The sequence below is a fragment of the Solanum tuberosum genome, unplaced genomic scaffold (genome assembly GCF_000226075.1).
Source record: "Solanum tuberosum cultivar DM 1-3 516 R44 unplaced genomic scaffold, SolTub_3.0 scf00174, whole genome shotgun sequence".
NCBI lineage: Eukaryota > Viridiplantae > Streptophyta > Magnoliopsida > Solanales > Solanaceae > Solanum > Solanum tuberosum.
Genome location: NW_006239103.1, coordinates 218,889 through 246,881, shown reverse-complemented (window position 1 = coordinate 246,881; position 27,993 = coordinate 218,889). Strand labels below are relative to the sequence as shown.

Genomic DNA, 27,993 nt, shown 5'->3' with positions numbered 1-27,993 from the left:
TATTATTTTGTTTAGGATGTGAATTTATACATAATTCATATATTTGGTATATTAAAACTATATATATAAACAATATATACAACATATTGATAGAATATTTACATTATATAAAATAGGATATTATAATGTACTTGAAATATATTAATCGTATTTTATTTTTATAAGTTATAAACATAAAAAAATAACAAAATGAAAAAATAGGAGTCCCAATTAAGTATCTAGGGAGAATTTTTTTTCTTTACTTTTTATTCAAAAAGAGGGAGAATTTTATACTATTTTGCTTGCTTATTTTATTTGTAAGTAATATATATTAATTTACAACAAATTCAATATTTATTAGTTAATAATTCATGCATTGTGATCTCTACATAATTAAATAATATATGCATAACTAATACTTGCATAACTAAACCCTACATAACTAATACATGCATAACTAAACCCTACATAACTAATACATGCATAACTAATACCTGCATAATTAAACCCTGCATATATAACTAATATCTGCATAACTCTAACCAATAACCAAACGGCCCTTAAGGGTATCTATGTGTTATTTTATGCGGGATAAAAAATAAAATAACTGAACTCCGCATAAAATATTATATAGGTTCCCTCCTAACTAATCCCTACATTACTTATATTTGCATAATTGTAACCAACTATCAAATGACACCTGTTCTGTCATTTACTTTCTTACAACTTATGCCCATTAATACAACCTTGTACCATTGTCTTTGTGATGTGACTTGAGTGGTCCTAGTATCCAATAGAGAAAATAGAAAAATGGTTCATTATGTTTGGGATAGGCTTAAAATAATCCCTTAAATATACTTTCTTAATAGTTTTGGAGTTTTAAGTTTGTCAAAAGTGAGCATTGGCTGTTAGATTTAAGAGAAATTGTTGAAAAGAAAGAATCAACAGGAACTCACATTTGATGGTATAGTTTTTTCAGTTTCTGCTAGTTTTTGTTTTATTTCTAATGTCTCTGAGCGACTCGAAGATCTCTCTACCTCCTAAGAGTGGGTTATGTACCCTCCCCAGATCCCACTTGTGGGATTACACTAACACTAAGTATTTTGTCGTTGTTGTTTGGTGAGGGACTGGAAGACAAAGTCAACAAAGGACACCAAGATAACATATTAGCCTCATGTTTAATTTCATCCCATATGATCAGTTTACTTCTCGAAATATCCAGGACAACGTACACTTGAAATGGCTGAGGCTGCTATAACCAAAGCAATATCAAAAATCACAGAACAAGCAATATTCCTATATGGACTGAATGAACAAGTAAGAGAACTTGTTACAGAGCTGGGACGTATGCGAGCATTCTTGAAAGACGTTGATACAAGAAAACAGAAAGGAGAAAGAGTAAAAAATTGGGCTGATGAAATTAGAGACCTTGCACAAGATGCTGAGGGCGTAGTTGAGAAGTTTGCTGCTGAGGTAATACAGAGATCAAACGAGGAAGACACTGTTTATTGTTTCTGTACAATGTTATCTAATGTTGTGAAAGAGGTTATTCCAAGGTACAAAATAGGGTGGGATATAGGAAAGATCAACAAGAGATTAAAAAGCCTCACAGAAAGTTTAACAACTTATGGTGTAGTTTTGCCTGATACAAATGAAGAAGAAACATCTATTACTAGAGAAGTGAAATTACAGAGTGGAGCTATTGGTGTTGAGAGATGGGGAGGTTCTGGAGGAAGTCATTGGAATTATAGGCCTAAAGGTGTAGTGAAACAGATAGTTGTAAAGCATGGATTGATTATAGATTCTATAATGTTTAAGAGCAGTGAAGAAAATGGTGTCATGGAATCTAAAACATTTGGTGGTTCTGGAGGCCATCTCACAACTGAGGTAACACTAATCTCTACTTTTAGTCTATGTTGTTCGGACTCTTTAAATATCCTGTTGGATCATGATACGTGTGTGGTGATGTTTTTGGAGAGGCCTAACAACATAGTTTTAGGTCTTATTTATTTGCACTAAATGAATATCTAAAATAGGTCTTAATATCATTGAGAGGTATTTTTCTGAATAATTTTCACTACCACTCTATCCACACAATCACCGGCCACTACCACTAACCACCTCTGTCATCACAACCACCATTACCGTCAGCAACTAGGGGTGTAGCCAGGTAATGTTGAGGGGGTTAGGATGAACCCCCTTCGGGGAAAAATTACCCTATTTATACATAGTTTTAAAAATATTTCTTACATATATATAGTAGATGTTAAACCTCTTTTGGCTTCTTCTGTGTTTACTTTATAATATTTTGACCCTCTTAGTGAAAAATCCTAATTTTGCCACTATCGCAAAGTATCAACCACCTTTGTTATCATAACTACCAGCGTTATCAACCACTACTGCCAGTCACTGTCACACCTACCACTTCACCATCATTATAATTATATCCATTGTCGCCACCATTATCAACCACTACCACCACTACAGTGTTTGATCCTTATTATCAATCACTTCCGCCATCACATCTAGCATTGTCGTCAACTACCACCAACTAGTATAAGTTCTATTAGCTAGTGTATTCCATATACATTCTAATCAATATCGCCTTTGAGAATGAGTTTAATATATATATATATATAGTGAAATAATAATTTTTTTCTTTGTTCCCAACCATCATTCAATATTCTCCTGTTAATAAGGCTAATGGGCTTTTTCTTGAATTATGTAGATCAATATAGACAGTCCTTCAGAGTATTTGACAGGCTTAAGTGGGACATATGGACTCTATGGTCCCTATCTTATAATAAAATCCATCAAGTTACACACTAACCTTAGCCATCATGGCCCTATGGGTTCAGTAATTGAAACTGATACCAACTTCTCATTTATTATGCAAGGTGGGGTTGTTGTTGGATTCCATGGATTTTCAGGTTTATTTCTTGATGCCGTTGGTTTGTATGTTATGCCAACAAGTATAACTTTACCTTCTTAGTAGGCATACTATCTCATCAATAATATATTGAGCTAGCTTATGTAGATAAGCTTTTAAGTATATTGATCAATAACATCTTGTTTGGATGGTAATTGTTACTCGTTGTATTGTATCGTTAGTTTAAATATCATATTTATATTTTGTATGACGTTGTTTAAATCCATCGTTAAGTAATGACGAAAAGTCTCATAACCATCAGTTTGGTGCTTGATCGCGCCCGTTGTATTGTATTGTTAGTTTAAATATCATGTTTATACTTTGTATGGACGTATCGTTTAAATCTATCATTTCTCATTTTATGTAACCGTGATCGTGTCGTAATCTTCTAATTTTCTAGCTTTCTTATAGGTTTATCATTCAAATTGTTGATGTGTGGTATTATGTAACGACAAAGAACGATACAATCTATCCAAATATTATATATATTCATCAAAATAATACAAGTACGATAAATTATACAACACAATACAATATCTTGTCTTCCTCGTTTGTAATAATAATTGTTATTTGGCATACTAGTCATCGTTCCTAATTACTTAAAATTTTCGTTTGTAATAATCATTGTTATTTGGCGTACTAGCAATTGGTGTCATGGAGTCTTCTAAAACATTTGGTGGTTCTGGAGGCAATCTCACAACTGAGGTAACATTAATGTCTACTTTTAGTTTATGTTGTTCGGACTCTTTAAACATGTCGTTGGGTGTGTTTTTGGAGAGGCCTTACAATTAAGTGTATTTGTTTACATTAACATCTAAACACTTATTTGGTATGAATAGGTCTTAATATCATTAAGAGGTATTTTTGTGAATAATTTTCACCACCATTCTATCCGCACAATCACCAAGCACCACCACTAACTACCTCTGTTGCCATCACCACCACCATTGACAACCATCACTATCGTTGGCAATTAGGGGTGGAGCCACATAAGGCTAAGGGGCTTTGGATAAACCCCTTGGAGAAAAATTACACTATTTATACATATTTTTAAAATTCCTTATTTCTTTCGTATATATGGTAGATGTTTAACCTCCTTTGGCTTCTTCGACACTATCGTGAACCACCAACCACCTTTGTCATCACAACCACCACCATTTCAAGCAATACTGTCAGTCGTTATCACACCGTGACTCAATGTGTTTATAAATGAGGCATCCGCCTTAGGCCACCAAATTTGAGGGCCGCTATTTTTTTTAGTAATAATAGAATTATTATAAGTATTTTTAATAAAAATAAATAAATTATATTGTATATTTCTTTAGTTTGTTTCGAAACATTAAAGAATGCTTTTTTCTTTTTTGTCAATTTTTAAATTTAACTTCCACATGACAAGTTTAAGACCACAAGATTAAAAAATATTTAAATAATATATATATATAGATACAAACCAATGGCAATCTCTAGCCTACAAATTAGAAAAAAATAATTTGATGATAAAAAGTCTGATGTTATGATCGCTATCCTTGCTCTCTGAGAAATAGGTGAGGCGAAACAAAAAATAATTTGATGATAAAAAGTCTGATTTTATGATCGCTATCCTCGCTCTCTGAGAAAGAAGCGAAACAAAGGCGACTCCTGGACTCGAATCTATAAGATAACAAAGGCGACTCCTGGGACTCGAATCTATAAGATAACAAAGGCAATTCCAAGACTTGAATCTATAAAAAATTTAGTTAAGAATGATTAACGTCCGATCCTAATTCGAATCGAGGCATCTTAACCACTCCATTGATAATTATATAAGTCAATAAGTCATATCTATTGGTATTAACAACTAAATTGACTTGATCGGTCTATCAATAATCAGTCAAATTGTGTTCATATGTAACATTTTTTTGTTGTCACAATTAGCTTAATTACATCTTTCATGTGCAATAACAAAGAAATGATAGGAATTTAGAGATTCCAATTTTTTGTTGCCACAATTAACTTAATTACATCTTTCATTTGCAATAACAAAGAAATGATAGGAATTTAGAGATTCCAATTTTTTGTTGCCACAATTAACTTAATTACATCTTTCATTTGCAATAACAAAGAAATGATAGGAATTTAGAGATTCCAGTGTCAATACACAACCTAGGCCAACATCGAAAGCATAACTGTAAACTCATGCATGAAGAAATCAGTCGTAAAAATGAATAAATGCGACATAAAAACAAATTGCATGTATCATTAATGTGACTTAACTACAAGTAAAAATAAATTTAACAAATGTAACTTAACTACAAGTAAAAATAAATTGCTTCTATCATTAACAAACAAACAGAATTAAAAAGAAAAAAACATACTAAATCTTACCGTCATTCGATAAAAAAAAATACCAAATTCATAATGCAAGGAAAACGAAACGCGTCCTGATCGGGTATCAACGATGAAATGGACCAGTTGGATCGACTTGCCTGCACAACGTTAGGTATGCCAAAAAAAGAACACGATCCTTTGCACCCGTTCGATGATTATCAGTATGTTCACAAAAAAACTTAAGTTCATCCAGTGTACAACAGCCCAACATCTGCCCAAGTAACAAAAACAACCAATTTATCTTATTCTTATCTGCACAAATAATCGGTTTCACACTATTCTCTTGTTTACAAAATTGACAAGTAGGAAGGAGAGGAGTCATCCAAATAAACGGTGCACGTTCTTTGAGAAAAGTCTTATTTTTCATCACGTAAGATCCAATTTCAACAAACTTTTCTTTCAAGTCAAATTCCATAGTGTATCTCCTCTCACACCTCTTGCATTGAACATCTCCGCTTATCATGAAAAGTTGCTTGGATAACAAGTATTGCAACGTGTGTACAGTAGCTATTAAGTTAGTCGCCCAAGGAAATGGAGGAGTGATAGTCTCAATATTATTCACCTCTTTAGCATTACCCGGCTTTGGCTTTAAGGAGTTACGTCTTTTACGCTGACCAATTTCTTTTTTTAGAATGGTTGGTGTTAAAATCGCGAGTTGTGGAAGGTTCAAAGTACTCGATTCGTGATTTTCAAGTATGAGTGGTGAGAGAGATTCGATATTTTCACGAGGTTGTATTCGAGGTCTAGTAGAACGGAAGGGTGTCACTAATGAAAGTTTCAAGAGTTCATCATCATCTTCTTCTAGTAGATTTTCGCAACGATTTTCGAAATGAGTATGAAAATTCTTCCTCTTTCTATTGATTTCTTCATTGTTTTCTTCATTGTTGTGGTTGTTCATTGCAAAAGAAAGAAAATTTATACCATAGAAAAAGATGTAAAAAAAAAGGTAAAATGAAAGAGGTATACATATACTTAAAGAGTTGCGTAGAGATAAGTCAAAAGAAACAGAATTATAGTAATTTCAGCTAAGTTAGAATTCTTTTAAATTCAGAGTTACACCTCATTATAATTACCTAGTTAAATTAGACCAGAATTTTAGAAATTTCAATAGAGTTTGAATTTTTGATAAATCTAAATGATTAAGATTAATACGTTCCCACAAACGATTGACGTCTTGCTCATTTAAATATGTAAATTTATATGAAATATTAATTAGTTTGATCAAGTCAAACAAATTGAGATGGAAGTAATTATTTTTAAAATGGGTATTACAACTAACTGTGAGATACACGGACCAATATTAAAGGAAACTTATTATTGCAATAAAATAGCTACGGTCAAATAAATATACATTTTAGTTAAAATTATCTGAATAACACGACTCATACATATAATAATTAACTGAAAAATTTATTTCAATAGCATTTTAAATTATGTAATTTTCACTTCTTCTTTGTTAGTTTTCTTGACAATGTAATTAGTAATGGTGGAGAGTAGAAAATGTATACTATTTATACTTGATTAAAATTAATTTTTAATGTATATATATATAATAGATATTGAACCATGAACCTCTTTGACTTTTTTGTGGGTATATTTTTAGATGTAAACACAAAATGTTATAAATTACACAAAATATAAAAATTAAAGACTATATATACATATATACGTTGGGTTGTTAGAAGCATACAGAAGAAACTAATACAATCCTAATTTCATTTGAATTAGGAATCTTTCAAATTCAAAAGAGAGAGAAAATAACTAACTATCTAATTAAATTATTAGCGAAAAATTAGTTATTACATTTCCTTTTAAAAACAAAAAAAAAACTACAATATTTTTTAAAAAACCAAAACTCTCCTAGTCATAATTATACAATGCACCAACTTATATTAGAAAGAAAATTATAGCAAATCGTTATATCGTTTGAGATTAGAAAGAAAATTATAGCAAATCGTTATCTCGTTTGAGATTAAATTTGATTGTTGCAATATGAGTAATTAATTATCTTGACTACTTAATGGGCCGAGTTAGCTTGGACCCGTCCTAGTTCATTAATGGCTACATATTAAGGATTGGCCCAATTTGCTAAAGGGCTATGATGGGTATTTTTTAAGGATTGACCCAATTTGTTGAGTCATATAGTACTTTTTATATAATTTTTAAATAGGTAAATTTACATGAAATATTAATTAGTTTGATCTAGTTAAACAAATTGAAATGGAAGTAATTATTTTTAAATGTGTATTGCAAGAGATACAAGGACCTATATTAAAGGAAACTTATTAGAAGAACTTGTAGTCTTGTTTGTTTGAAAAGATAATATGAGATCTTGTTATTTCAATAAATAGCTATTGTCATAATGCTTCTCAAATAAATATACATTTTAACTAAAATAAAAAATTATATGAATAACACGACTCAGACATATAATAATTAAATGAAAATTTACTTAAATAACATTTTAAATTAGATAATTTTCACTCCTTTCTTGACTGAGTAATGGAAAATTATACTGTTTATACATGATTAAAAATAATTTTTAATATATATAATAGAGGTTGAACACTTGAACATTTTTGACCTTTTCGTTTGTGAAACTCACCTTAATCTCACTAGTTTAGGAGCTAATTACTTAGATACATGCTAGTTTGTAATATTATGAATCTTACCAGATTTTGGTGCATTTAGATACATGTATTTCAAGATACATGAGGTCAAAATTAGGTATAATTTGTTCTAGGTACACTACAACCAAGTGATTCACATGTATTTGAGATACATAACAAATCTCACTCACCTCTCATCTCGCTCGCCACTCTCCTATATATCTACATGTGAATCACACCAGATGCATACATATACATATATTTAGAGTGATTGGCATATATATGGAATATATGGCGATCTCGCTCGCCTCTCTCCCTATTATAGTATATGATAGCAAAAATTAATAAGATACGTAATTATTTAAAGATATAGATATAATTAATTACCTAATTAAGTTACTAGCTACCAGATTTAATTGTTACACTCTCTTCTTTTTTTAAAAGAAAACCTACTAGATTTAATGACTACATTTCATTTTTTTTATTCGGTTAGTTTTTCTCAATCTCATCTAAAACTTTTAAATTAGATTTAAAAGTCGTAGAATGCACCAATTTACATTAGAATTTCTTTAAATTGCAAATCGTTATTTTGTTTGAGATTGAATTTGATTGTTGCAATATAGTTGAAGTAAGTTGTCACTTTTCAAATACTGACTATTGAGTTGAGGTTTGTACACATACCTGACAACGCTGTATAAGATGTAATAACTTCTCAAAGGCGAGTACACCCTGTATAAGATGTAACTCTTCAAAGGCGAATAGACGTTGTATAAGATGTAATTTTTCAAAGGTGAATAGACGTTGTATAAGATGTAATTTTTCAAAGGCGAGTAAATGCGAGTAATGCTAAAGGGGTGAATAACGAGACCTTGTTCTCTTAGCAAACTTTTCATAATAAACAAAAAGTAAGCGGAGACATCCAAGATAACTTTTCATAATAAGCGGAAATGTTCAATGCAAACTTTTTTCATAATAAGCAGAAACGTAGAAACGTTCTATGCAAAAAATGTAAAAAGTGACATAATATTTCAACTTGAAAGAAAAGTTTTTTGACTTACCTTAACCTAAAATTGTAAACTGACGAAGCCCTCTTGTTCCTACTTGTCAATTTTGTATCCTTCCTACTTGTCAATTTTGTAAGCAAGAGATTTGGACGAAGCCTCCTAGTTGTTAATTTATAATAAATTGGTTATTGTGATATTGTACGCTACATGAGCTAGATGAACTTGAATTCTTTTTTGTGAACATACAAAAAAAAAATAAAAAATCATATTCTTTTTTTGTGAATATTATCCGATGGTACCCAACACGATAGAAAAGGTACCACCCAATTTTGAAACGTCCCTAAATGGGTCTGGTTGGGTTCACGAATCCCGGTTATAAAGTTTATAATTTATATACATTGAAAATATAAAAAATATTTGCACCATCAAATTTATCTTACGTTAGGTGACCTAATAATATAAGCAAATAACAACTAAAATTAGCTTCTTTTGCCCCTTTTTTTAAGGATAAATTTGTATCCTTGTGTTATAATTGAAAATCGTTATTTTGTTGAAGGCCAGTACCACTACCGCCAGTCCCTTTTTTTTTTCTTGGGGATATTCAGAGCTCAGCGCTAAGAGAGATATGAGCGGTACTTCAGGTCTTCTTCAGCTATGGCAAGTTCCGTCCTCATCACTGTTTTTCGGCCGTTCCAAGCTTTCCAAAGGTACTGTTTTGTGTTTTTCAATGCAGTGAATTAAACCTAAAACACAATTTTTTTCCGGATTGTTGTTACTCCGTGCACTTTGGAGACAATTTGATTTCTCTATATAGTCTCCCTATGTACTTATATTGGTCTAACACGAGATTTTGAAATAGCATGAATTTTGGTACGGATTTGATGATTGAACTTTTTGTTTGGTCTATTTCTCCAATAACAAATATGTCGTTGCGGGGCGCAGGTCTGTACTTGGTTCCTGTACGTGTTTTGTATCCAATGTCATGTTTTTGTAAGCAAATGCAAACTACTACGTATGCAATTGCTAAAGGAAGCTATGTATCAAATCCACAGAACCAACAAGAAAACAAAGTATAGCTACTCCTTTACTTTCATTTTTAGATTTCTGTTACCATTTGAATTAATTTTTATAGTTGGATAGTTACTGTGAATTACCTCTGTCCTGTTCTATGAATGAATGCTGTTCTTTTATTGTTCACATTGAAAGTGAATGCGACTACTCATTCTTTTGTAGGAAAAATTGACACCTAAGGTAGAAAATGTAGGTGCATTTCAAAAATTACCCATGGTAATGCCGTCTGTAGATATTCTACATTCAGCACTGAGGAAAGCAAGGAGGGTCTCGCCTACAAAGGGTAATCTCGTGTTCTGCATATATGTACTTTTTACTTCCACCTCATCATTGTAGTATCAATTCTTGTAATTGACTCAAGCATGCACAAATGAAAGGAATTATCGCATTTAGTTAAAATGTTTAACAGGCATTGCTAATGCTGCAAAACGTGAGAGAAATAAAGGCGCAAAACAACTTGACGCATTAATGAAGGTGAGATTCTCAAACAGACTAATGCTTCTCATTGGAGGATACATCTATAATTTTGATATTCTCATACGAAACAGAATTTACATTTATCATTCATTTTGTATATGCAGGAGTTGGCTGTGCCCTTGAGGACATACAAAGAGAACTTCCCAAACAAAAAATATTTGCACCCTTATGAACGATCTTTGATTGAGTTAACGCTCGGAGACGGAAACTATGAAAATGTAACTTTCAATCACTCTAGTATCTTGTTCCAAATAATGGTATTTCAGGGAAATTTAGGTCATCAGTAACTTTTCCTGCAGGGAAATAGCTTTGAATTTTGAAAAATGATTTTTTGACTCTTCAGAAAAGTACATGTAGTTAAATTGGAAGTCTTAAATGTCTCTGTCCTGAAAATTAAAAGATAGTAAAGAAGAAAAAAAGGATCAATGCTAGGAGCATATATCTTGGGGTTTGTTGTGTTTTATGTCGTTTTTAGCTAATCTAAGTAAAGCTTTGAGTTTGTGAAGTTATTTGACACGTATATTTGACAGACATGAAATGATTCTGTTGGGTCCTTCAGTTGGATGGAGTGATTTTCAGGGTCTGGATTTATGTTTCAATATTCATTGAAACTAGCATTTTATATATCGTCAACCCCTCTCAGGAGGTTTATGGTTTTCATTTCTTGCATGTTTTAATGAAAGGTTCAACTGTTTAAACTCAACATTTATTTGAAGTTTATCTTTATTACATTTTGTTCAACATTTGGGACATAATGCTGGCACCGTGCTAATTTTGAGTTAATTGATTGAGAAGAGAAACTAATGTATGTAACTCTGTGATTTTTCTGGTGAATTGAGGTGTCAACATTTAGTGGTACATCGTTTTTTTCTCCGTTCTTGTATGGCTTTTTTTTGTCTTTTCCTATCAATAGAACTATCATCTTTTTTTCCTTGTCAAAAAAGAAAAAAAAAAACAAGACGATGTGTATCCATTTTTTTCCTTTTCTTCTCTACCCTAGATATCTATTTCAATATTTTTGGTTTGTCCCTCTCATGTCTTACATCTAAGTAACTACACTTTTGCAGGTATTGGGAAAGTTAGAAGCTTTAAGGAAAAAGGTGGTATCAGTTGGAAAGGAACATGCATCATTATGTGCTAAGGTTGGAAAACTAGTTGCATAAAATAGTGACCTACTTTGTAATTGTATGCTGCTATTCTTCTCACCTCTCCCCGCTCTCCGGTTTTTTATTTTGAAACATTCTTAGGTAAAATAGCCCTCTAGATGACATTCTTCTTTTTGCCCCGTAGGTATTCCATGTTATTAGAAAATCTTCCATAGGAGCTATCGGTATACTTTGACTTGCATATAAGATTAGGCTCCCATCCCGCCACCCTTTCTAAATTAAACAAAATTATCTATCTCCTAGGTAGGTCAAATTTCTGTCTAATCTCCTTAATTCATGCTTGTGGCCAGCTTCTTCTTTTCTTTGAGTCTGATCCACTCACATCCCTACCCTGCAGTGGCCTTATTGAACCTCTTTAGCCAACATCTTTAAATCATACAGATGCTGCAAATAAAAATAGACCGCTACTATCGCTATAGTTGTGGAATTTTAAGGAGAAAAATTAGGCAAACAAGTCAAGATGTTGGAAGTATCTTCAATTTGTTATCTCATTTATGGTAACATCTTTTGCATGAGCCATAGCAACACAATTTCTTAATTTCAACTTGACTAGGTCCTATATTGGTTTGGACTAGTGATTAAAAAATGAAGGCTATGTCAAGTATGCGAGAATAGATGAACAAGAATTGCAGAGAAAATGGGGAAAATTCTAAAGCTCCATCCTCTCCTGATTGCTTATTTTCATGGAAGGTAATAAGAGGAAAGACCTGTATAAAGTCTTTGTTGAATGAGCTGGCAGGTTTGATCATAATCTGGTCCTGGAATGAGCTGACAGATTTGATTGTGATCTGGTCCTCTAAATATGGGATAACATATAATTTCAGGAGAAGTTGTTAGGAGTTGTTCTATGAAACATTATTTAGATGAAATCTCTTGATTCAAGGATCCTCTAAGAATTAGGAACTGGTTAGTCTATTTTGATCGTACTTGTTCTCTTATATATTTAGAAATCTCAACAATGATTGAGAGAAATCAAGCATTGTATTCAATGATAAACTTTTGAGTACATGCGCCTTTATATAGGAGTTGATATAGAGTTGTAGGGTCCTAGGCTAGCTACACTTAGAGTTATACTATAATACAAATACAATTACAAGAGTAGAGGTTAAGTACAACTACTACACTTACATAGCCTAGTCCTAGTCCGACTCTAACTTCTTAACAGCCAACAAGACTTCTAACAGTTGTACCATGCTGATCAACTCGATCCTTATCTTCAGCTTGATCCTTACCTTCAACACTTCCCCACAAGCTAGTGAGTGGTAGAACAGTTATTCCTAGCTTGCTTCTAAAACCAGCAAAGATTTGCTTTGTCAATGCTTTTGTATGAATGTTAGCTAGTTGATCCTTAGACCTCACAAACTGTGTAAAAAGTTGACTTCTGGCCACCTTTTCTCAAACAAAATGATAGTCTATTTCTACGTGTTTGGTTCTAGCATGCATAATTGGATTTATTGTCATGTACAAAACACTCAAATTATCACAATACAATGTAGGAACTGTCTTGAGGTACACTCCGAGATCATGAAGTAGGTAGATGATCCGTGTCATCTCTACTGTACAGGAGGCTAGTGCTCTATACTCAACTTCAACAGTTGATCTTGCTACTGTTGTTTGTTTCGTGGAAGTCCAAGAAATACAGTTTGCACCTAGGTAGATGCTATAGCCTGTAGTGAATTCAACTTCAATTTGTCAATTTCAAGAGCAAAGTTGAAAACCCCAAAAACTAGAAAGTGTTCCTCACAAGATAAAGTGTTTTTCTCTCTTCAATTTTTTTTACACTCAAACTCTCATTTCTCAAGTAAATTCTCTGACCTCCAATTTCTCTCTCCTTTGGGCTATTTATAATTTCCCCAAAATCTGGCCCAAAACTCACTACATGACCCATTGGGCGACATTAGTCGGGCTCGCCAATCACGTTGGACGAATCACCCTATGCTCTTCAGCTCGCCTTTTCTTTCTCTAAGTTTCAAGTGTTTGAACCTTAGTTGGCGAGCTCATTCAAATCCACCTTTCATATTCGACGTATCGTTGAGTACCATCTTAGTTCGCCTTTCGAGCCTTCACTTTTTCTCCTTGTACTATCGCCTTCGGCGATGGTCAACCTGTTCGCCCTTTCTCATATGGCGAGTCGCCTTTCTGTTTGGAGTTCGCCGACTTGCCTTGATAAACACAAGTGTTGTGCACTGTCACTTTGGGCGAGGCCCTGCTCACTAGGCGATCCACTTTTCTTGTTTGGCGATCATCAATGTATAGTTTGCACTTCTTACAATTTTGGTCATTCTTTCAAACATTCATCCTTGCCTTGTTCATTAGCCTTCATAGCTGCAATCATCAAAATATAATTAGAATAGGACATAATTAGTCATTGAGGACACTAATTATTGAGCTATTAGGCCTCAAATGAGTGTAAATCTACCACTCATTAACCCATACACGATCTTGAGAATGGATGACATGCTAACAGCTCATGTTTGTTACAAATGTTATTATGTTCTATTTTCTCATTATTGATTTGATGAAATATTTAAGAAGTTGTTACTTTCTACTTTTATGGTTTCTGTTTCTATTTAAGATGCAAATCAAGTAATTGATGCAATTTGTGCCAGTCATTATCTAAACGAGAAGCAGAGGAGCGACTGAATGAGGTAGTCTGATAGTTTCAATTTTACTAAATTTTATATTTATCTGATATAATCCATAAGTTGATCTGTGAGAGAGTGTCTCTGTAGGGATTGAAAAGAATTGAGGAAATATTTGATGGTGATGGAAAAGCTGTTGATGAACTATTGAACATTGCCAAGGTAATGCCAGTTAGGGATACACTATGAGTCTTATAGATGAACTAAAAGTAGAAAAAGAAGTGGTTTAGATCTATGCTGACATTAGTATACTGAAAACTGAAATGAAGTTTCAAACAATTATTATCGCGAACCTTCATTTAATACATCAGAAAGATGTCAAGAAAAAAAGGGACATGATGCAATTACATCCAGTTTTATCATAAGAAAAAAGCGCAAAACAACTTCAAGGTCCGTCGGGGCTTTACGCGCAAAGTGCAAATAAAGCGTAGGCTTTAAAAGAAAAAGTTGCAACTGGAGAAAACATACCAATATATATGTTTAGTCCAAGAATAATAATTATAAGCATGAATAAAAGATATATGGATAAAGAAACTGATTTTTTGTTAACGGTAAAGTGAAATAACAACTATTTAGTGTCGCCTCTTCCTGAAAGTATACAAATATATATGCTTAGTCCAAGAATAATAATCATAAGCATGAGTAAAAAATATATGGATAAAGAAATTGAATCTTTGTAAACAATAAAGTGAAATAACAATTGTTTAGTGTCGCCTCTTCAAGAAAGTTTGTCTTAGAGCCTTGATGACGACATTGAAGCACACATTAAGCGAAGCAAAACACTCAACATGTTTTGAGCCTCGCTTTAGGGCTTAAGCACGCTCCTTTGACAACACTGATTACATCAAACGTCTGTGTCTATGATTTTACAACAAATACAGTAACATTACATGTCATGATAGCTAGCTTCCTGATTGTGTGGAAGCTTTTTAGTTGGATTTCCTAATAGATGATTATTAAACAATGATCTTTGCTTGTGTAATCGAAGAAAGTGGTTTCTGCCAGTCTCTGACAAATTTTACTGGTGGCAGACATTACGGGCAATGCCAGTTGTCGATCTGGAAACACCAACTCTCTGTCTTGTTGGTGCTCCCAATGTCGGAAAATCATCTTTGGTTCGCGTACTTTCGACAGGGAAGCCTGAGGTACGTACTAAGTTGGCTAGCTTTCATTCCATTTTTACTTGTTTTTTTATCTGGGATAAGGGATTTCACCCATCATTCTTTAGATAGTTATACATAATAATATGTATGCTCTTGAGAAAGGCAAATTTTCTAGAGTTACCATCCATTGAAAAAAGACTTGGGTGCGAAGAAATTTCTTATTCTGAATCTTGGTTTGCCTTCAAATGCTTTTCTAAAATCTGACCCGTATTTAGTTTGGCTAACTCAGGTCTCAAATGTTAGATCTGTAAAAGTAATAGTAAGGAAAAAGTGAAGTGGAAGATAAGCAATGAGATGGAAGCTTATGAAATGACCAGATATGATTATAAACTAACAATTATTACCAATCAATTTAGTTTCCTCTTTACCTAATCACTGTTTCGTCAGTTATTTTATCTGGCTTGTTATAAAGATGTTTCTTATAGTTTGGCAATATCATAGGCATGGATGCATTGGTAGACAAGTGAATTTTGAGACTTGTCTACGGCTTTACGAATGAGTAAAAGGAATTTGGTTTGATGTTTTGACTAGAACTAAATCCTAACTATACGTACTTTCTTGCATGCCCCTATCAACCATATAGAAAGTTTTCGATGTACTTTCTCCAGTTGATTGCATCTTTTCATCACATACTTTTTTTTCCTTGATTGAGTTCCCAGTAATGTCATTGAATCTTATCAGATCTGCAACTATCCCTTCACTACTAGAGGAATTCTGATGGGTCATATTAATTTGAGTTACCAGAATTTTCAGGTTAGTCTTTATTTCAAAGTGAAAAGGTTTTCTCAAATGCTTCATGCCTTTTTGCTTCTTCTGCTATTTTACTGATTAAGCATTTTTATCTTCAGGTTACTGATACCCCTGGTATCTTAAGGAGATCTGATGGTAAAAGTTTCTTCTTGATTTACCATTTGAATAACATGAATATTTTTTTTATGAATGCCTTTACTTTCTCCTACATAATATAAAGAAGCCGATGACACATCGTCACTTTTGTTGGTCGAAAAGATTATTTGTAGGATACGAGTTGTACAAATTCTCTTGGTTTATCTGTGCATAATGATGTGTTTATGGGGAAGAGAGTTAGTTGGACTAAAACTTGGTATACTATTGACAGAACTTTTACCTTTGCATGCAAAAATCTTTTGGGTAAGTGTACTACTTAGACGACAAATTATTATACTAATAGCCGCAATTTCGCTTATCCAAGTAACAGTCTAGTTCTCCAAAGAACTAGAATAAAATTGGCTTGTTTGAGATGAGAAGGTATTGCTCAATTTCTACGTTAGAATGAATCTAGTGATGGAAGGTTGTCTGGAATGGGTGTAAATAGAAATTCCCACGTTTTGACATAAAAGAAAAATAATGCAACTACAGTCTTATTTTTGCTAGCTGCTTAGCAAACAGTGAGACATTACTCATACTTCTCTGAATTTCTTTCGTATAATCTGGACTTTTGTATTTTGTTGTAGACCCACTTAGTGGGATTTCACTGGGTATGTTGTTCTTGTGTTTTGTTGTCAAGGATTACATCTCTTATCTTTTTATGTTTGTTTTTAACAATTTTTCCTTATTTTGATTGAACCTGCAGAGGAAAGGAATAACTTGGAAAAGTTAACACTTGCTGTTCTCACTCATTTGCCAACTGCAGTACTTTATGTTCATGATTTATCTGGAGAATGTGGGATGTCACCTTCTGATCAGGTTTCTCAATGATTTCTATGCTTCTGTTTTTATTGGAACTTTGATCTTCAAGTCCACTAGTGGAGAGGGATTCTTTATTGTTTTATACCGGAATGGTTTAACCTGAAGGTGGGATCTATTATATATCTGAAGTAATTATGCATGTGTTAGAACTTGCGTATTCATGATTTTGATAAGCTATGTTATTTTATTCTCCAAATAATGAGAAGATGGATAAAATGAGAACCGTCATGTACTAGTAGTGTATATGAACAAAAAGTTGACGTACTAGAACTTGCGTATTGGTGATTTAGGATGAACTATTCTCTCCAATAATGAGAAGATGGATCATATGAGAATGGTCATGAGCTAGTAAAGTGTACATATTTTCTCTATCAGGAGCTAGTAAAGTATATAGTAGGCAGTAGCTGTGCTATATAAGAGATTCCAGTGAATGCTTCCCGTTGCTTTCGAACTGTTTTATTGGTTATAAAACTGTTTTGTTGTTTCTTCTATTTGATTTGGGGATTGGCTGTCCCTACATAAGAGCTTCTGTCTGCTATACAAGAAACTGTTTTCTTGTTTCTTTTGTTTGATTGGGGGATTGTCTGTCCCTCCCCAAACATGCAATGTTGTAAATGTTCATCAGTAATCTGGAAAGCTTAGGAGAATGTCAATACACTTTGTGATACTGGTTTTTGCCACAGCCAATTTTTAGTCTTCTCTATCTTTTCTCATAGTATAGAAAATGTTTGATTTCCAAGTGTGGTTTATGCAGTTTGTGATCTATAAGGAAATGCGAGAGAGATTCAGCAGCCATATTTGGCTTGATGTCGTGTCCAAATGTGACTTACTGCAAGCATCTCCTGTCATCTTTGCAACAGATGATTGTAATGTTGATAACTTTGAGCTAATGAGGTATAGGAAGATGGGACCTGATGAAGCCCTAAATGTGTCGGTAAAGAATGAGATTGGTCTTCATGAGGTACCATTCTGTTCCCCTTCCGGCATGTTGCTAGTCATTTTTAGCTTGGACACAAAATACATAGCTTATGAGCACCTATCTGAAATTAGCCGTGAATTGTTAGTTTGTTTTTATAAAGAATAATTCTGTGTCAGACGCAGAGGCAGAGACATAAACATGAATGTTGAGTTTTTTTACTTAAGTTTCTTCAGACTATTGTAATAATCTCGCCGGAGTTGCTTTCACTATCCATAGTTTCACCCTATAGGCTAATAGAACTCAATAGTCAGCATGAAGTGCTATGTTATTTCCCTGAAGCTATTTCTTCGTTAGTATGTTCTGACATGTTCGTTTGGGTTTTTGTAGTTGAAGAAAAGAGTTTACGAGCTGCTTGTTTCTCAATCAGAAAGGATCAAAAATCAAAAGAGCAAGGAGGAAGAGCTGGAAGTTCCAAGCTAGTTGGTCTTATGAATTCCTAACAGATCTGTAACCTGCTAGAAATTGGCTGCAGGTTTTTGCGCTTGGTAATTAGCTGGATCATGTATATACACTTGTACATTAGTGAGTCGATCTGTAGTGACACTAACACACATTTGCAGGTCCAAGAATACAACATGTTTCTTGGCGTATTTCTCGGGCAGTTGGACAATGAGGTCAGTCCTCTTTTGCTTCGCTCCAAATCTCATCTATAAGATATTCAGATCATTTGTCAAATGGTGCAGATGGGGTTGCCATATATGTCACATTCCATTCTGTAAGCTTAAGTTATAGCAATCTTTGATAAGTTTTTCAGTCTGGTTTATGGATATGATATGAAATGCATTAGGATGGAACCATCTTATATTTACAAGTAGAAATTGAGTGCATCAATGAATAAGTGCTCTGTAAAGTTAAGTTGATGTACATTATTAGAGTTTTGGGCTAAATTCATCCCTTAACTATGACTAAAGCTTAGGTTACATCCTTGTACTATAATTGTTAACAAGAAACACCCTTTTAGTATTTAAATATAACAAAAGTTAGTCTTCTGTCTATTTGAGTTAAAAAAACTAACATTGCTTTTTCAAAAAGTGATTTTCTCTCTCCCATATCCCTATTTTGCCCCTCTCAAATCTGTCCCATCATCTGTCTTCAAGTTCAATAAAAAGCATTTGGTATAGTCTAATCGTTTTTTCCTTTTCACATCCTTGAGCACTTTAAACTACCAAATAACCACTAAACAAGCAAAAAAGAAAAAAGCAAGAAAATAGTAAAAAAAAAAACATAAACTTGCAAAATTGCAGAAAAACAACAAAAAAAACTGGTAAACCAGCAGCAAAACAGCAAAATAATGCCCAAAAGAGTAGAAAACTGAAAAGAAGAAAAAAAACTCATGATTTTAGTAAAACAGAAAGTTAATGTAACAACAAAGACACCACAAAATAAGCAAAAAACAGCAAAGTCTAGTGTCATTAAATCATCATAAAGCTAAAACATTTTTCATTAGTTCCATGCACAAGAACATAACAAATGAACAACAAAAACTAGTCACATATCATTAGTTTGATACATCAAATATCCAAAAAAAAGATCCAAAGCTAAAAATGTATTTTCTTCAATGTTGCAACTTCATAGAGAAAATGGAAAGCTCTGACGTTGTTGGCTGGCTTGAGATGTACCTCTTCTAACCTGAAATAAGAAATTAAAATATTAAATATGAATAGTTATACAAGTAAGCTACAATAAAAATAACTTAAATATGAATATTTGAATATTCTTACAGGTAGCTTTTCAACATTTTGGCAACTTGATGCTTCCTCGACCATGATGGAGTCCAAACTACAAAGGAAGTCCGACAGATGAATTTCAATGTCATCTGAGGAGAAACTGCAAGTTTTACTGTTGTGGCCAGGTTTACCACATTTTCTACAATCAACTGATTTTTGTTTCCGTTTTAACTTCATCCTGCTAGCCCCTGGCTCATCATCTTCTTTCCTTCTTAATTTTTGTTTCTTTCCTTTCTTCTTATTATTCAAGTAAGACAGTGGAAATGGTGGAGGATTCAGTGACTTAGGCCATAAATCAGGGCCATTCATGGGCAATATTGAAGCTTCATAAATTTTTCGATATGTATCAACCTTGTAGCAATCATCAACATAGTTTAAAACCTCATCATTTTTCAACCAAATCGAGGATATAGCATGTTTACAAGGAACTCCTGATAATTCCCATTGCCTACAACTACAGGTTCTGTTATATAAGTCAACACCCCAATTATCACCTTCGACCGGCCCAATTACCTCATAGTTCCACATGTTCGACCTTTGGGGAATATAATTAGCAGCTTTCTTCATAGTTTTGGCCAACTTCTTCTTAATAGTAGGACAAATATCATTCAAGTTCCATTTTTCAGCTTTCTCCCTATTAGAATTAATTCTTGTCATGAGTAAGTGCCTAATGGTCTCCAGAAGTTTAACAATTGGTTTATCTCTTGCATCAAGAATAAACTTATTAAAAACCTCACATTGGTTGTTCAAAAGAATGTCACATTTAGAAAGAGGCGAGAAATGTGATCTTGACCATTCACTAGGCACTTTAGCAAAAAGCCATGCATAAGCATATTTATCTAATTCAAACAAATCAGTCATACAAACATCAAACCTGTCAATAGTTGTTGCTGAAGCTGCCTTCCAAAGAGCATTTTTTAAAGCCATTCCAGAATATCCAGCTCTCTTGAAATTGCTATGCAAATGTCGCACACAAAATCTATGAGAAACACCAGGCAACACTAAATCAAAAGCTTCAATGAGCCCTTTTTGCTTATCTGACATAAAAGTCCACAAGTATTGCTCTTCAATCTCAAGATCATTCATCAAGTAGGTTAAGAACCATTGCCACATTTCCTTATTTTCTTTCTCGACTACTGCATAAGCTATTGGAAAGATGTTATTATTTCCATCCAAAGTAACAGCTGATAGCAATTGTGCCCCATACATAGTATTCTTCAGCCAACATTCCATCGACCCCAATAATCTTTCGACAACCAGCCTTAAATCCTGCTTTACAAGCTGCAAAACAAATATAAAACCTCTGAAATCTCATTGGCTTATTTAGAATCTCATTTTGGAGTTAGTTTCATGAAAACAGAAGTTCCAGGATTAGTTCGAACAATTTCATTGCAATAATTCCATAATATACCAAACTGATCATTTATATCTCCATCGATCATTGCAATAGTCTTTTTCCTTTGTCCCTTCTTGCTTGATGCATACTCACATGCAACTTTAATTCCCTACTCAATGTATCTCTGAATTCTGATGTTTTCCAGTTCTTATTTTGATTTAACTCTATCAACATACTTCCTTGCAATCCAATTAGAATTGATGGTTTTGTTGTTATAGTTCCACCCAAAACAAGTATGCTCGGGAACAAACGTCTTGATTTGAAAAGTAGATATATCCCTTTGCATTAGTGATCCCAATATCCTCCACTTACAAGCATTAGTTCTGCATTTGGCCCTAGCTCTTTCTCTGTCATCTTTGCTCCACCGAATTAACTTTCCTATTTTGGCTTGATTTGCAACCACGGCTTCCTTGAATTCCTTTTTGTTATCAAATACCATTCCCAGCTCTAATTCAGGATTAAAGGCACCTATTTTTGGGTTATGCTTTGGAAAGTTACAATCTTCAAATTCAGAATCGCAATCACTATTCAAACTCTTTGTATCATCAAAATCTACACAATCTGAGTCACCCTCCTCATTCTGCATCTTTCTATGCATCTCTTCACTTACATAATTTTGATTTCCATCATTTTTCTTCTTTTTCACAGTTATATTGATCCCAAAAGATTCAACAGAAGGATCAACACTTTTTTAAAATAATAGATCATCCCGCTCCAAAGAATAGTCAGAATCATTAAAATCGTCATCGTCAAATTCATCACTGTGTGCCTCTGTGTCATTTGCCAGCAAAGAATTCTTTTTCATCTCATTTCCACATTGATTATCATCATGATAAAAATTCAAATGTTCCAAATATATCTCAACTACTTTGTCCTTTGGAATGCAAGTAACAACTTTAGCGGCTTCCATATTACTCCCAACTAATCGAACCTTATAAGAGTTTAAACCATACTTGTGCCAAAATACCACAGATTCCTTGTCATAACCACATTGTTCCGCTATATTCTTAAAATATATTAGATTAATCATTGTACTGTCGACATAGTCAAAATATTCGATTTTTCCACCTATGTAGCCTCTTGTCGAACTACGCACAAATGATCCACCATGATGTACTTTAATTGTGAAAAACGATGACTCATTCATAGAATCTGCACATACTATCAAGTTATCAACGGTGTAAAAACTGTTATTTATACAAATATAATACAAATCTGAATACATAAAGCCAACAAAGAACTACAAGCTCATTATAATGAATATCCAGAAAACAAAACCTTATATATCAAATAAAAAACTTAATATAGCTTTTCAAAATCAATAATACTTATAAATCAATAAGAAAGGCATTGCAAATTATATTAAAAAATGCTTAAAATGTCTTGAATATCGATAATACCATAGTTGGGTGTGGACGATTGACCACGTAAACTTCGAATCGACATTGTTCCAGTTAGTTGTTATGCTGCAACCCGCAATATCTAGTGTTTTTAAGAATGAAGATGTTTTAGTTTGAGAAATAGAAAATTGCAAATGTTTTTCGAATCAGAAAAACTAGAAATTTTCAATGATTTTTATTCCTTTACCTTGTTTGTGTTTCACTCTCTGCCCTGTTTTCAACTCTAGTTGAAGAGAAAAATTTGTTCTTGATCTTGATTATTTTGTGAAGTTCAGAAAATATTGAGTTTTCTTCTTGGTTTTGTTGAATATGGAAGACAGACGATGGGACAGATTTGAGAGGGGCAAAATAGGGATATGGGAGAGAGAAAATCACTTTTTGAAAAAGCAATGTTAGTTTTTTAACTCAAATAGACAGAAGACTGACTTTTGTTATATTTTAAATACTAAAAGGATGTTTCTTGTTAATTATTATAGTACAAGGATGTAACCTAAGCCTTAGTCTTAGTTAAGGGATGAATTTAGCCCAAAACTCTACATTATTACTCTTGAGCCTTGTTCTTCTCAGGAATTCTATAGCCTTTGAGGTGTGTGATTTTACAAATTTTTGCTAATAATGATAACATGCATTTAGAACTCCATCCAACAAGTGTCTTTTTTCTGCAGTATATATTTTTTGTGAACATGTGCATACCTGCCCTTTGTTTGAATTTATCCTACTTTAGGTGACTTAATTAATAATTCAAACAAATAATAACATCACTAAAATTGATAAATATTACTCATAAAATTAAAAATCTCTCAAATGCTTTTTAAATTTGATTTATTTATCTTTTTGGATATTTTGTCAATGTTCTTAAAAATTCCTCTTATTTAGTGGATGGAGATATAAATTTCGAAAACTTTTTACAAGAACTTATAAGCATTTATTTTTTCTGAAATAATAATGGACGCTTTAAAAAAATCAGTAGTCTGAATACAAACTACACTTAAATCTTATAATGTGTCGTATATATGGAATAATAACATCATTGAACGTGCTGTCGCTATTGTTAACATGGTGGTTACTATCATCTTCTCTGGACTCAAATATGAAAATTGAAAAGTCATTTTAGCATATAGTTGACATTTATTATTTAAAAATAAATAAATGAAAATACAAGTCGAAGAGGACATTTTAATATGGACACATGAACTTTTTCCAATTTTTTGTTATTCCCATATTGACACTTGGCTCAATGTGAGTTGAATCATTTAGTTACGCTGTATGGTAAAGAAAAACAAACATTGTAGAAATATGTCATTCAATTAAGAAAAATAACGTTAAGTTCATCGAAATGCATATTAAATACTATTCGAGAAATCATCATACTTTATTAATTTTCTTTTGTTTGACTGATTGAAGTCAAAGTTCCTATTTTGATTGATACAAATAAATGGATATTTTTTCCATCAGAGTCGTTTTTGTGGAAGAAATTGTTGGAATTTTATGACAAATATTGATTTTTTTTTTTAAAACATGTAAAAAAATTAAGCAAGAAAAAAAGAGGAATCTATTGGCTAGGGTACTTTTATTTTATTCGTTTCACTTTGACGGAAAAGTTATATTTAAGATTATAGTATCGTTGAGAATAAAATAACATTACAAAATTAACATAATACATGTATAATTTAACAATTTACCATTTTATAAATTCATCAAGTTATGAAGATTCACAAGTAGAAAACTAAAAAAAATATGTTTTAATTAATTGAAAAAATTAAATATACTTAATTAAATATCATAAGGATCAACTCTAAGAAGGTATAATTTGAGAATAATTTGATTAGTTCCAAGAGATAAAAGCAAGTAATTAATGCGTCTTAAAAGCTCTAAATTGACATGATAGAGAAGCCATAAGAGCTATCTACGTGAATTGTCGTGGGATGATTCAGAATATCTTCATTCTTAATTAGAGTTCTAAATTCGAATACATGAGAATAAAAAAGTATGATGTTGGGAGCACAAGGAAATCGTATCTACCGTGCATAAATTAAAATTTAATTAAATTTTAATATAAATATCAAACGCCGAATGAAAAACAAAAATATTGAATGAAAAACAAAAGAACACATTAAAAGAGCCTTTTGACTAGGTACATGCTTACTGTACGCAGAATGGCTGAGATTTCAAACAAACAATAACTCATCATCAGTTGACTTTTTTTTGGATTTTTTTTCGATGATCGGTATCTATATTAAAATTCGACTAAATTTAAATTTGCGTCAAAAAGTCCAGGAGATGAAGCGCTTCCTGACAAAAGGGACTCCGTATCCAGAGGGACTCAAACCCAAAACCTTTGATTAAGAATGAATGAATACTTACCACTCCACCACAACCTTAATTGGTATCATCAGTTGATTATCTAATAGCGGATAGCGTCCCTTCATGGATATTCAATAAAATTGAAACGATACATAGAAAATCAATATAATCCTTGAATAAGAATGACATGTACAAATCAATAAATGGTCTATTTTTCATTTAAAAAATCTAACTAATAGACTCTTTTTTTTTCTTTTCATTTTTCAAAATTTAATTACCTGATATTCAAAATTTTAATGAATTTGATTAAATCAGATTTGCATCACATAGAATTCATTAAAAAACTGGTTCATACAAAAAAATATTCTTCATTCACATAGGCTCAAATTTAGAACCTTATAACCAATTAATTAAATTCGCATCATACAGAACCAACTACAAAATGCTTCATACAAATTTGAAGAAAATTATAATTTCAAAGCCTTAAACTCTATACCTTAATTAATCCAAGCGCTTTAATTAGAGTCTACCAAAAAGAGAGAGTTCTAAAGTTCATTGATTAGAATAAATACAATATTTTAATGTCAATTTTATTTTATCCTATATTAGCACACCTACAAACTTAGAGATATATAGTAATTGAGAGACAAATGTCACGGACTTAGAGTCTCAATACAGCTCCAATGATGGGACATGACACAACTCTATATTTCTAGGCTTTCTATTGAGCCAATTAAATTAAAATTTAGACTATGATTTACAAAAGTCGTTGCTTTGATATATTGTGACAATTACCATCGACTAGTAATTTTAGTTGCGATTCATTTTAATCTTTTAACTTTTAATTTATGAAAAACATGTAAATTCTTGTTTTAATGTGTTATATGTTCATTCATAGAAAAAACCAAAAAAATTAGAGAAAAAAATGTTTAGAGAAGAAAATTGTTGTTTTGGAGGCTGAGAATTGACTATACTTGCACATGTTTTTGCATGGTATATCTAGAAGCATGGAAATACAAGTCAAAAAGGAAAATGAGTGAGAGTGATTTGTAATAAATATTCAAATGGAAGAAAGTTAATAATGACATATTCATTGACTATTAATCAACTTTATTCCAAATCCTAATGTGAAAGCTTATTTAGCAATAGAATCATTTTTGTACTTTTTTTTTGGTTTAAATCTCCCCACTTTTGGGACCTTTAATAATTATTAGTATAGTAGAATTTGATACCTTAAGATCAAACGATGTGGTACAGTGAATGAGGTTGTTTCTTTCTTAATTGGTGGTTTTGAGTTCAAGCGTTGAGTATGAAAAAATTCTTGGTAAAGAGCGTTTCTCCGAATGGAGACATGTGAAAAAATTCTTTTATTCTTAATTGAACTCCAATATGGATATTGAACGTCAAACGAGAAACAAATAAAAGAATTTGATCCCTTTGCCATGCTTATGCAAATATGCCAATAAAAATTTGATATGAAATATAATATATGCCTCATATATGTTCTTATATTACCCATTACACTTTGGTACATAAAAACCACATATATATGAAATATAATATTTCTATTTTGGTCATGTTACTCATGAATTCCAACTTCCAATAGATTTACTTAGTAAAGTAAAAATAAATAAATAATAATAATAATAAAAATACACCTATATACGCCCTACTTTCTGTTTTACTGGTCAAGCTCAAGCATATTGAAAATAATTTTTTCTACCTTTTTTTTAAAAAAATAATATTTTTATCCTTATCATTAAGTTATTATATTTCCCAAAATTGGCGTACTAGTAAACATATTTAAAATTCTAAAAGTATGGAAAAGTAAAAGAAAACGGTGGAAGTAAATAATTTCCCAACTCTCAGAAGCTTCCGCATTTTTTCCCTTCGTTTACTTTTATTTGTGACTTTTAGTATATTAAAAATAAATATTTTATTTTTAACATTAATTATTCAATCTTCAAATTATTTCTCTAGATCTAAGATTATACATCAACTAATAAGATACTCTGATAAACTATTCATATTAATTATTAATACTTTTTAGTGAGTGTATAAAGTTTAAAGTTAGACAAGTAAAAACGAACGGAAGAGAATAGCTGAAACTTTGAACCTAGACACTAATTAATTAATTAATTAATTTCTTGTTGAAAATAATGAGATGGAAATTACGTTTAGGATTTGTTTGTGTTTTTTACTTTCATATATCACACCAAATTAACCAAAAAAGACAAAAAAATTACATATGAAATCATGCCATAGTTTAGGGTTAATTACTTGTCTATTACGGAGCATAATTATTATTTTAAGCTGCTTTTAGAAAACACCAAATTTGATTAAGATGGCCTTAACTAAGATAATATAAAGTTGTCTATGATAGGGAGCATTTTATTTTTTAAAATGTAAAAAATTTCGATACGAATTTAAATTAGTCAAAAATCAAAGTAAGTATCGAGCATCAAGGTCAATTTGGACTCTCCGACATATCTTTTCTTTATATCTTAAAAGTGAAAATTTGTTTTTTAAAAAGACGCTAAATAGTACTATTATGAAAAATCTCTTTTTAATAATATGGATAAGAGTCCAAACAGAAATAAAGTCTATTACATAAAATGTCAAGGCTCTACTAATAATAATAAATAATAGACTCAATTGGACTATGGCTGGTCTAATTAATGAGATATTAATAGATAAATATCCAAAAGTCAAAAAAATATGGTTATTCCGTTGAGGGTTACTATCTTAGAGCCCGTTTGGATTGACTTAAAAAAAGTAACTTTTAAAAAGTAACTTTTTAAAGTGCTGAAACTTATTTTAAAAATAAGTAGTTATGTGTTTGGATAAAAGTGCTGCAGTTGAAAAAAAAGTTGTTGATGTGTTTGGCAAATAAGTGCTGGTAAACACTTTTTTTTAATCAAAATGTCTGAAATACCCTTTAAGCTGTTAACATGATAAAAAGTTGATTAATTTAAGGTTTTTATACTTAAAAATAAATTTATATTTTTCATCCATAAGTAATAATATTTTCCTATCATTCACATATTTCTTTACCACCACAAATTATTTATAA

General features: G+C 32.0%; 3 protein-coding genes across 7 annotated transcripts; 2 read left to right on the top strand and 1 right to left on the bottom strand.

Moving 5' to 3' along the window:
• The first annotated feature begins 906 nt into the window (after positions 1–906).
• LOC102578559 (jacalin-related lectin 3-like) lies at positions 907–3,218 on the top strand. The gene is made up of 2 exons (XM_006354392.2): positions 907–1,866; positions 2,708–3,218. The coding sequence occupies exons 1-2, from the start codon at positions 1,219–1,221 to the stop codon at positions 2,969–2,971; spliced, it is 912 nt and encodes a 303-aa protein (XP_006354454.1). The 5' UTR covers positions 907–1,218; the 3' UTR covers positions 2,972–3,218.
• Positions 3,219–9,433: 6,215 nt separating this feature from the next.
• LOC102606333 (nucleolar GTP-binding protein 1) lies at positions 9,434–20,158 on the top strand. Of its 5 annotated transcripts, none has more exons than XR_001474307.1 (16): positions 9,434–9,595; positions 9,831–9,958; positions 10,122–10,242; positions 10,369–10,433; positions 10,541–10,654; positions 11,504–11,578; positions 14,212–14,250; positions 14,335–14,406; positions 15,276–15,389; positions 16,089–16,160; positions 16,256–16,292; positions 16,999–17,111; positions 17,869–18,075; positions 18,421–18,578; positions 18,654–18,707; positions 19,817–20,158. XR_001474307.1 is itself a non-coding variant. In XM_015311881.1 (14 exons), exons 1-14 carry the CDS (start codon positions 9,514–9,516, stop codon positions 18,511–18,513), a joined length of 1,332 nt encoding a protein of 443 aa, XP_015167367.1. In that variant the 5' UTR covers positions 9,434–9,513; the 3' UTR covers positions 18,514–18,957. The 5 variants fall into 5 exon arrangements, 1 of the variants encoding a protein (XP_015167367.1); XR_001474308.1 differs by having other exon boundaries at positions 18,421–18,808; positions 19,817–19,945; positions 20,071–20,158; XR_001474306.1 differs by having other exon boundaries at positions 18,421–18,808.
• LOC102579233 (uncharacterized) lies at positions 19,565–21,147 on the bottom strand. The gene is made up of 2 exons (XM_015311882.1): positions 19,815–21,147; positions 19,565–19,722 (listed from the first exon to the last, which is right to left on the bottom strand). The coding sequence occupies exons 1-2, from the start codon at positions 21,051–21,053 to the stop codon at positions 19,663–19,665; spliced, it is 1,299 nt and encodes a 432-aa protein (XP_015167368.1). The 5' UTR covers positions 21,054–21,147; the 3' UTR covers positions 19,565–19,662.
• Between the last annotated feature and the right edge of the window lie 6,846 nt (positions 21,148–27,993).